The sequence below is a fragment of the Pleurodeles waltl genome, chromosome 10 (genome assembly GCF_031143425.1).
Source record: "Pleurodeles waltl isolate 20211129_DDA chromosome 10, aPleWal1.hap1.20221129, whole genome shotgun sequence".
NCBI lineage: Eukaryota > Metazoa > Chordata > Amphibia > Caudata > Salamandridae > Pleurodeles > Pleurodeles waltl.
In genome coordinates this window covers 56915180-56926720 of record NC_090449.1, presented here as the reverse complement: position 1 = coordinate 56926720, position 11541 = coordinate 56915180, and the positions used below count along the sequence as shown (strand labels likewise).

General features: G+C 46.3%; 1 protein-coding gene across 2 annotated transcripts in view; it reads left to right on the top strand.

Annotated features, from left to right (window-relative positions):
* Positions 1-1079: 1079 nt before the first annotated feature.
* Positions 1080-11541, top strand: part of SYN1 (synapsin I) — a 391962-nt gene continuing 381500 nt past the window's right edge. Inside the window, exon 1 of one of the 2 annotated variants that reach the window (XM_069209650.1) lies at positions 1080-2247. In XM_069209650.1, the coding sequence (XP_069065751.1) occupies positions 1904-2247 (344 nt within the window). In that variant the 5' untranslated portion in view covers positions 1080-1903. The remainder of the gene's footprint in view (positions 2248-11541) is intronic. The other variant, XM_069209651.1, reaches the window with a different exon arrangement.

The following is an 11541-nucleotide window of genomic DNA, read 5'->3' as shown; positions in this document are numbered from 1 at the left end:
CACACACACACACCCTTCCTCTTTCCTGTGGGTGATGGATGGCGCCTGAACTGGTGCAAACAGAAGGTCTGGGTATCGACGGGTGGCGACGCTGCGCCCCTCCTCGAGTCCCCTCCCACCTCTGCCCGTCTTTGCCTCGGTGATGGACAGTCATAGATTGTGCGCGTGCCCCTCCACCCCCTTGCAGCGTAACTTCGGCCAGTGCAGCTTGCGTCTTGAGTAAAGGGATGTAGTGTGGATACTAGCGGATAAAAGCCCCCTCCTCAGTTGCATAGCTCCTTCTCTGTAGGGGGCAGCCGTGTGTGGCGTGAGAGGTACATCGCCCCTCCCGTTCGGTGGAATAATGTGTGTGGGGGGGACGCACAACTGCGAAAAATAAGTGCGAGCTTTCTGAAGGAGGGGTGCCCTAAACACGTGCTGCATCGCCCCTGCCTCTTTGGGGGGCAAGTGCAGATTGTGTGAGGGTCTTTCCAGGTGTGAGTCCCTCCCAAATAGGCTTCGGCATGATATTGGGATTGTTGCTGCAGCTGGAGAAAAGCTCTGCTCTCTGCCCCTTCCTTGGGGGTTTCTATGCAGGGTCATTAATGCTGCAGATCTCCTTTTGTGGTAGCATAATGGGGCCAGGTGCCCGTAGAGCTGCGTTGGGAGGGTCCTGTCGGTTGACGGAGCACGGTTCTCAACGCACCTCTACGGCTACAGTCTGCCTAGCGCTGCATGCTTCTGGTGCGCAAGGAAAGAAACAGGAACAGGTGGAAACTCCAGCCCCATCTTCTCTGCCTAAAAGTGGCCGGTATATGCCCCCACGTCTACTCAGACTCGTCGAGTGTGCTCACGAGACAGAGCTCGGCAGCCCTGTGTGCGAGCGCTATGCAGCATCCTTTAGCACCATGGACAGCTCCTCCCTGCATCCTCATCACTTGGGTACCGGCCTGTACCATCTCACTGCAGCAGACGGGGGTGCTCCGCACCCTCCTCTGTCTGAGATTGGTGCGCTCCTCAACTTGGCTGGCAAAGGCAAAAGCGGGCGGGGTGGAGAGATCCAAAGAGAAGGCGGGGGTGGGAGGGCTGTTCCATGTGTTAGAGGGGGGTTCCCTCCCCTGTCAGAGGCTCTCAGTCCCTGGCTTGGTGTGTCTGTGTGTGGGAGGCAGTGGAGGAGGACACAACCGCGGCGGTACAGAGGGGACCCTAGCTGGAGGCAGCCCGCCTAGGAGGGGAGGACGTTGGAAAGAGGGGGCCCCCACCCACCCTCAGGATTGCACCCAGCAGAGGAGAGGCTACGGCGGCAGGAGGGGAAGAGGAGGACGGTGAAATACGGCCGTAGCTTCCTCCCGAATGAGAAGCTGTGCAGTGGTCCAGGTCCACCAGCCTCTTCATGAGAACCGCACCGGCGGCATCTAGCGCGATAACCTCCGGGCAACATTCATCAACTGCACGAGGGGTGACCAGCCCGCCCGGCAGACGGGGGGGCTCAGGCCAGCGGGCGTTCGCTGCCCCCGGGCGTCCAGGTTCCTGTCGCTACTAACCGCTGCCAATCGCAGACTTTATCACCCATAATACCTAATTCACCGCCTCTGCTGGCACTTATTGATCATTTTGGTAAACTGGCCCATTAATGACCAACTGTGGAGCTTTCTTGCTTCTAGCAGCTGCTGGAGGTCGGTGTTACATGCCTATACTGACACCGAAGAGCCTAGCACATTCGATGCAGTGATTTCTCATCCTTGGCAGAAATTTACCGCCACTGGTGGCCATTAATGCCAAATAGCGTTGACCACCCCTAGTGGCGTGTAGTTGATTGTGACCCAGAGCTGGAGGTCCCTCATTGCTCACAGGCACACATACCCCTTCTCTTATAGGCCTTGGGCCCCAGCATCTCTAACCTTCAAGACCCCACCCCCACTGCATGATGAATTACCTCCGCCGCAGGCTATCGGACAGTAACTTCATGGCCAACTTGCCCAATGGGTACATGACGGACTTGCAGAGGCCTGATCCCCCACCACCACCCCCTCCGGGTCCCGGACTGCTCTCATCACCCTCCTCCGTGCCCCCGCCAGCAACGTCGCCTGAACCTGCCCCGCGCCCCGCGCCTAGTTCAGGGGGTGGTTTCTTCTCTTCCTTATCGAATGCGGTGAAGCAGACCACGGCGGCCCTGAGTGAGCAGGTGACCTCAGCCGGCAGCATCGCGACTGGGACCAGCCGCAGCAGCAAGATCCTGCTGATCATCGATGAACCTCACACTGACTGGTGAGTACTGAGGTCTGCTCCACTCTGTGTCTGTCTAGCAGCATCCCATAACCAGATGCTCATGCATCTATGTCACCTAGGACCAGGGCGGTAAGCATAGCAGTGCATATTCACGGTCTCCTACCTACTTACAGGCACCAAACACCACTCACCACCCTGAGACTAGGGTAGAAGCAGCAACCCACTCATCCATTCTAGGGCTGAGAGCGGCTACCAAAGGTATGTGCATCTCTTTTAGGCTAGTGTTTATCTAGTAGTCTACTAACAAGTCTACTCTACCTGCCCTACTTCTACTACCCAACCAACCAGTCCCTTATTTAAGTCTATGGTAGAACCATTAAGGATATCTCCCTAGGGATGAGGAAACCAACCAAACAGCTATTCCTCTACCTTCTATAGGACTTGAGAACACAAATGAATTCATTTTTCCTCTCTAGGAAGAAACTTGTGTGCTAACCTGAACCCCTCTCTGATAATCTTTCTCTTCTCTGCGCACCAATACCAGCTACTCAACCCATCGTCTGCAGCCCATATTGTACATCAGGCTCCCTGAAGCGGCTTTGGTAGAATGCAGCACTCTATAATTCTACTAATATAACACTTCACAATACAGTCTACGCGTCTTCCCCTGGAACTTAAAAATCCCCACTGTCTGCCAGTGAAACTAAAAGCAACCACTGAGCGCATTACTGCCAGCCACAAAGCTATGCCGTCACCGGCTGAAAATAGCTCCAAAATTAATTTTTAATCATCCATACAACACTAGGACCTAAATGATAAACCAATCATGCCCTCACAAAATTATAAATAAATAAATTTGAGAGATATATTATCTCTAGAGGGGAAGGTTGTTTGCGGCATGCATGAAGCTAAAGCTTTTTAACTCTATCTCTCTGCTGCTCACAAGTTTTGCAAATACCAATAGACATGAGCTTCAGATGAAATCCAAAGTCGTTGCTTTCCTCCCAAGCCCAGTCCACCCCTTCCTTTGTGTCCAAGCTGTCAGTGCACAGTGCCCTTTTCCAAAGTGCATGGAAGGGACTTCCAGTGTGTCTTAAGCCAGACAATTAACAAGCTAGAAAATTAACAAATATGCATCTTTCCAAGTTTCGAGTAAACAAAATAGACAAAAATGTATCCATTCCTCCAATGGCTTTTTGTACAGTCATTCTTTTTTTTGTTAAATGCCTAATATTTCAGCACCTACCAATCCTGATCCTTCTTGCAGCTGACTTGAAACCATAGTCATTCGTTCCATCAAGCAGCGTCGTATGCACTCATCTCCTTTCAGGCTGAGGACACCAACTAACCTTCATCACATAACTACCAACCTGTCCAACTCCACAATGACTGACACAAAAAGCTGATCATCATCCTTTTCCCAGCCCTAGCTATAGGACACAGCCATCAGATTTTACCTTCTCTTGTCCGTCAAGCGCATGCATTTTTGTCCTTAATTTATCTTTTCTTGAATTATGTCAGTATCGCAAATCCTTCCCTTAGTTCATTGATAAAAAAACAAAATAGTCTCCATCACAAGACCTTCCTTCAGTTCTTCAACAATCTCCAATACAACACCTTCCATTAATTCATTTCTTAGTTCCAGACCTCATTTCTGTTACAAGACCTTCTTTCGATTTATCGATAACATCATCTGTGTCACAAGACCTGCCTTCGATTCTTTGGTAATCTACACACATCACCTGCATCACAAAACCTTCCTTCAATTCGCTGATAAACTCCAAACATCATCTCCATCACGAAGACCTATCTTTGGTTCATCAATAAACTCCAAACATCATCTTCAGTACAAGACCTTCCTTTGGTTCACCAATAAAGTCCAAACTTCATCTCCATCACAGGATCTTCCTTTGGTTCATCAATAAACTCCAAATGTCATCTCCATCTCAAGACCCTCCTTCAATCCTTCCATAATTTCCAGGCATAATCTCCATTACAAGATCTTCCATTAATTCATTGATAAGCTCCAGACCTCATTTCTATCATAAGAACTTTCTTCGATTTATCCACACACTCCAAACATCATCTGCATTACAAGACCTTCCTTCGATTCGTCTGTGAACTACAGACCTCATCTGCATCACAGTATCATCCATTAATTCATCATTGAGCTCCAGACATCATCTCCATTGCGAGGCCGTCCTTCTAATCCTAGATAAACTCTAAATGTAATCTCCTACATCTTGGCCAAACCAATTTTTATCATGCACCAAACATTCGTACATGCACCGACCAACCTCATACAATTCACCTCTTCTTCCAGTATACATAATTAAATACTGTATCCCTGCACATCAAATATTGTCCTGTGCACATACACAACCATCGTTTCATCTTTTCCACACAACCATCTTTCAATCTTCCTTACTGTAGAGACAGCAGACTTTTGTCCATCCCTGAAGCTTAGTACCTTCGCCTAAGTCTAAGTCCATATGTCACAATCCCCCTAAGTATGTGTTAAAGTGTGGTACCAAGCACTTTATACAAACATGATATTCTTGTTATTATGTAAGGGTCATTGCAAGTATCTTTGCCTTTTGGCTGCTCTAGACAGAAGAAGTGATATTTTCCTACTCCATTCCTAGCTATCTCTCCCATTAAGTACTGTCTTCCACAATACCAATATTGCAACCTTGGTGGCTATCTTGTATTTATTTGCCCCACAGGTGTCCCCAGTAATACAATCTATATTGATTTTTTCCTTAATTCATGCATTCATCCTATGCGTCTACCATTTAGCAGTGCATTCATCCACTCCACGAAGACAACTACGGAAATGGTCCAACGTGGTTTCAGCCTTACAAAGCATAATCATTTTCTTCAAAAGTCTACAAACAATAATCACGCCGATCCTCGATTACCTCTCACAATACTTGCAAACCACAATTCTCTAATTTATGTATTAGGGACAGATTTAGCTATCTAGAAATATTGAGTTTATTCATACAGTCATTCAGGTCAGCCACCTCGTCTTATATAAATGATACAGCAATTGCTCGACTAAGATCTCGGGCAAAGCTGTAGACTACGTGGCGTATGCTTGTGTTTGTTGGATTGACTCAATGGCTTGGTGGTCTTTGCTGCCTTCACCTTGTACATTTCAATATGAGTACACTTACCCATTTCAACCCATTATCCATGATGTCTCACTTAATCCTTCTTTCCATCCATTTACCCATTCTTTCATTTGCTTCAGCCAATAATAAAGGTACATCAAATATCTTCTTTCCAATCATCCCCTTCCTTATCCAGCCTTCGTTCACGAAGCCATCATTCCCAAAGTTTAATGTACAATGAAGAAGAGTTTTTATAGATAAAAACAAAAAAAAACCACCATCCTACCCTAGTCACGTTTTTAAAAAAATTGTGTATATCCATTCCGCCCATCAGCGACGCGTCCTTACATCATTAATTTTTAATATGTGTAGTGGCCATCAGACTTTTTATCCATCCACCAGTTTACCCATCTACTGCTCACTCTACTCCTCCACCTCAGCCATCTCTCTCCAAACATAGGCCCCTCCATCCATTCATCCAGCCTTTATCCATCCACCGGCCAAAACTGACTGCCATTGGAATTTGTGCACACCTTCTTTCACATCTAACTCATCCCTTCATTAACCAGACACTCTTGTGCAACCTTGGGCACCTTGAGAATCCCCACATGCTGTATTATCAGGGTATACAATAATTACAGCCCACTTCTTACCCAGCATCCACCTGCCCCGTACTGTTCTCCTTGAAGCCTCAGACAACTTACTTCGCTTGTAGATAAAGGGCCAGATTTATCATATTTTCAAGCAATGCAAAGCAGCAGCACACCTTGCTGCACTGTGCTACGTGAAAGAGAGAGGGCTAGAATGCACCATATGTAACACCATATGACGCATTCCTGTCCTGTCCTTGAGCTGGTGCACAGCGTGGTGCCTTACGCCAATGCAGGCACCCTTCGCCATAGAGCAAGGGTGCATGTGTTGTAGGCAGGATTGTTTTTGTGCTGCAAGGGACACCTTCTTGTACAAAAACAATCCTCAGAGGCATGTTTCTCTTTGTAAGTGTGCTGCACAATAAAGATATTTCTCATAGTTGCACCTCCCAAGGAAAGGTGCAGAATTTTGCCTCATCCCATGATTTACCAGTGTTGGTAATTCTAGGAATGCTCCAAAATCCATGAGTGGATGTGTGGAAACATCCATGCTCCACCCATGGTATGCCTTCCTAGGGCAAAGTAATGCAAGATGGAGACTTGTGCTGTCTTGCGTTACTCCAGATTTACCAAGCAATGCAGGGCCATGCAAGGTGGCTTTACGTGGAATGGTAAATCTGACTTAGGGATTGCGTTGCCCTTGCGACACCCTGCATGAAGCAAGAGCAAATCAGTTGCTTCATAAATCTGGTCCAAAGTTCACAAACCTGTCCTCCTTCCATCTACAGCGACCCCTAGTTATCTTTCCTTTGAGCTGTTCACCAATCATCTTCTGACATCTTTACCTGTGCATAGAACAAGTCTTCTGTCCTTCTACCTAACTACTTACCAACCAATCACTTACCTGATGACATACCCTCCCATCAACCTAAATCTTCTTCACCAGTATACTGAGACAAACGCCCTTCTGTCCAACCATCTAACCTCAGTTCGTCAGACCTATGCCCTCTAGTAATCACTTCAGTTTTCTTTGTCTTCGTATAAAAAGTAACTGATGCTATATTCACTTATCTTTCTTTTCCTCAAGTGCTAATTCCCACTAAAGTGGTCTGTTCATCTACCTACCAATCCATCCATTGAAATACGAATCACTCATCCCAGTATTCATTCAACTAACATCCTCATGTACCATGCTTAATTTCCAGGGCCCAGCACTTTATCCAACCAAATACAGTTTTAATAAATTTTAACCATGCATTCTTATCTGTGTACATGGTTGCCTTTGAGGAACACAATATCCCAACCAAATAAGTGTCTCTTATCAATCGGTTCATCCAGCCGAAACCAGTACTCTAACTATTCTAATTTTAACAGCTAACACTACAATTCAAGAATGAACTACAAAACTAGCCACAAGCAACATAAAAAAAAAAAACAAAGGACCCAGGTATACTAACCTAATCTTCACTTGGCTAGTCCAATATTTAACCACCCACTTACTTAAACATGTCACCAAATATTTAATGACTCACCCACCCAATCCAACACCCCAACACTCACCAAACCAAATCATCATTGCACTACTCAGTCAACATCAAATCTAACTATTCAATCACCCACATCGCCTCTAAGAGATGAGCTAGCTTATTCAACTCTAATTCACCCAAACTGAGATCTAACTATTCAGCACCTAAACAGGCATCTGCACAACCACAAACATATTAAACCATTCACTCAGACATCAAAATGGCCACACATATAAGTAATCACTAAAGGAGATATTCAGCCATCACAACACAAAAGATAGGTTGCCCCATAGCCCAACTCAACATTTGACCACTGTCATAGCACCCTCCCATTTAACTTTTCATATATTCAAGCATACATCTGACCCTTCTCTGAACTAGCTAAGTGCTCACCTACCAACGTGTTTAACATAACCTACCTGTTTTCTCATTGACCATGTACTCAACATGATAGTGAACCACACAATCATGCAGCTGCATCTCTAACTATTTGCTAGGGCTGTTCTTTAGGCGTAGACTGCAAAGGGGGTCACCTATGGTGCTTCCCCCCTGGACAGCATCACCATGCACTCACTGAAAAGAGGTGCAGATACATCAATTCCAAAAAGAAGTGGGTCATAAAAAAAATACCTCAAATTGGGTGATACGTACCAGGAGACAGCCCTGCCATTCAAGCAACAATACGTCCAATCATCCTTTGTCACTAAAATATCAACATCTAACCACTGACTCTAATATTTAACCACCGCTTACTCACGCATCCATAAACACATCCACAAACATCAAGAAACCCTTCATTTAAGAAACTACGAATCACCTGCTCACATAACTCGTCTAACCATACAGCAAACTGGCTAATCTTCCAACCAAACACCTATCAGCCACCCACACATAGACAAATCTACCCACCTGCCCTTATGCATGTTCAGCTACATAGCCAACCATTAGTTTTCCCAAATAGACATTTAACCATCAACTATACATCTGGTCAGTTGTCCTCTCCTTCTAGATATCTTTGCTTCTGCCATCTGGTCATATAACCACCCAAACAATGACGTGTAACTTTTCAATTTCCCAACCAGGCATCTAACTAAAATCCGTTACAGACATCTAGTCTTGCATGCACCCAGATGTCAAACAACTGTCCCAACCTACCCGCCATCTAACAAAAACCGATATTCACTCAACACTGCATTCAGTCAACCAACATATCACTAGGCATCTAAGTGCCCAGACACTGAACTATCAGACTGATAACCTCCCAAAGTTTTTACCAGTCAACTCCTATGTACCCAATCAATCACCTGTCCATACATCTCACTAGTCAGCCACCCACCCCCAATTGTTCATCTTCCCAACCAAAGCCTAAAATCCTGATGTGACATCTTTGTGTTCTTTAAGCTGTGGCTAAATTTGTTCACTGATACAACATAGTTAAGCTCTGGTGGATAAAATGCTTTTTGTAAACCGTGATGCACCCAAACAGCCATTTTCTGAACTAAAGAGCCACCACTCAGTCTAAGGGAGCAAGGTTCGTTTTGTGGTAAAGTTACTATTGTTGAGGCCAGGGCACCTCTACTGTGATCCCAGTTTGCCCCTTGAAGAGTGATTCAAATGCCCCACATGTTCCCCAGATCTCTTGCATTAATGGTGCTTCAGGAGTGAGATCTATGCACCTGAGTGCCACAGACACCTGGGTATGTTTGCAAAGGGCAATCAGTCCTTGACTCAGCTTTCAGACCATGTCACTGAACCCGACTCAGCGTCACTAGCCACTCGTCAAAGATTCCTGTGGCTGTCAAACCATCTCATCTTTTCAGAGCTTGTACTCATCACCTGATGAGCTCACACAAGTAGCATTGGCAAATGTAATCACCACCAACTGCTACATGTAGTTATTTTATTTGTTTCTTTTCTACTGTGCTGCTAACCACCACATGGTGGCCTCAGACTGTTTATCAGCCTATGTCAGTAGCCATCAGTCATTGCCACCAGTCTCCATCAATGATAGCACTCACTTTCAACCCGTGCCATTGGCCATTATCCAACACCACTACCAATCACCTCCTGTCACTGTCAAACAGCTGATGCCACAATATCATTGGACCTCCCATTATCTGCCAGCTCCTGCTGTCGGTACCAGCCCATATCAGTAGCCAACAGACTTTTTTTAGTGGACCCCAGCCAGGGCCTGCGCATGAAACCTTCCTAGGGATGATGCATTCGCTAAGATTTGATTTGTACATCAACCCAGACAACCGTGCATTAAGCTTATTCAAACAGTTGACCCTTCAATGGCTGAAACCCTGTGAGGCGTGGTTGGTCCAGCCCTCAATGCACCAATGGGCTTCTGTTCCACATCTTCATGTGTTCATGAAGGTCAACGGTCATCAGTGCGGATGGGCAGGGATAGGTCTGCAACACGACACTCTTCCGCGGAGCTCATTAATATGTAACGAGGCTGATTCCCGAAAATGAACTAAATGGGTATTCCCTGTGTGCAGCTGAGGCAGTCGCCCAGTGACTCGCCACGCGATTGCCCTGTTAGGCTTTGAGTTTAATGAAAAGGGCTCTTTCCACTGGCCAATCAATACCTTCGATTGATTGCTTGATCCTGTCATCTTTCTGTCCGGTCTAACCATCACTGCGTACCCTCACTCTTTCACCGACTAACCATCCACCCAATACATTTCTTTTCTCAGTCGCTGCTGGTGCTTCGACTGATATCCAGGATATCATCTCTGAGATTGTGGAGGAGCCCTGCACATACATTGATGCACTTTAGGATATTCTGTGTTTTATTGCCATCATTTTGGCGCAGGACTTTCAAATATTGTTAAAGGGTGGAGCTGCGGTCGCACATAGACTGCCGGTGAAGGGGTGACAGCCAGGCAGCCTGGACCTTTATTTGCAAACAGTGGGATTCAGTCTGTGGGGTGTGGGCTGGAAACACCTCCATAAGAGGTGATTTTCACTACTTGATTTCGCTGGATGCTGATGGATGCCACGTATTTCCCGTATTTTCAGGCCGGGACTTTTCCATCACAATTAACCATTGTTATTGGGGGTGACAGACCGATGGAGTCAATGGAAGCAGGTCATGACTACAGCTCCCACAAGGCATTAGGTTGTCAAAAGGAAGCCCTGGACTGAACTTCGTCTTGACAACAGGGAGCTAAATGCCAGCTCCATCAGCCTTGCAGCCTCCGAGGTCAGGGTCCGTATTATCTAAAGCAGGTCTCTCCAATGAGTAGCTCGTGAGCAACTGGTAGCTCTCCAGCTGCCATTGAGTAGCTCTCCTGTGTCCATACCAGCCTACTAAACTAAAATCCTTTGCTTGACTGTTTTGTAACTAATATCACCTTGGGGCCACAAGAACTCAAGATATGGCTATGAATTACCTATATAAAGGCATTCTAAATTGATAACCCCTTTTTTTTAATTACTGCTTGCAGCGTTGCAGGATGCACTGAGGCAGTGACTGTTGGTAATATTGCAAAGGTTGGCTACTAGGATAATCATTTCTGATGTTGTCATGACTACTACACATATTATTAGTAGCCCCTGATAACTTTCATTGAACGTAAGTAGCTCTTGCTACAGAAAAGGCTGGAGACCCCTGATCTAAAGTGACTGAGGAAGCAGCATGCATGTTTGTCTGCTTCTGGCATTGACAGGGCACTTTGGTGTTGCAGAAGGTGATCCAGATGCATGCACATCTGCTTCTGTAACACAGATCATGCCGGGGCACATATAGGTTTGGCGCGGTGCGTTCCCATTTTGTTTGGGGCGCGGCCTCATGCAAATGAGGAAACACTTTGTCCCTGCCTCTGCAACACTGCACGAGCATAGAGGCAGAGTTTGTGGGTGCACCCTGACTGTGAATCACAAAGAGGTGGCACGGAGCTGGCCCCTTGGAAAGGGGAAAGGCTCTAGAAAGACCCCTGCATGTGGTTGCAGCCACTCACTGCATCTGCTTGGAGGAGTGTGTTGCCCCAGTTTGAAGTGCAGGTCAGGTTGCCACTTGCTCTGTGAAAGGTGGATTGGTGGCTTCTTAAGGGTGGTCTGCCTTTCAATAATGTGATGCCTCCTTTGCAGACA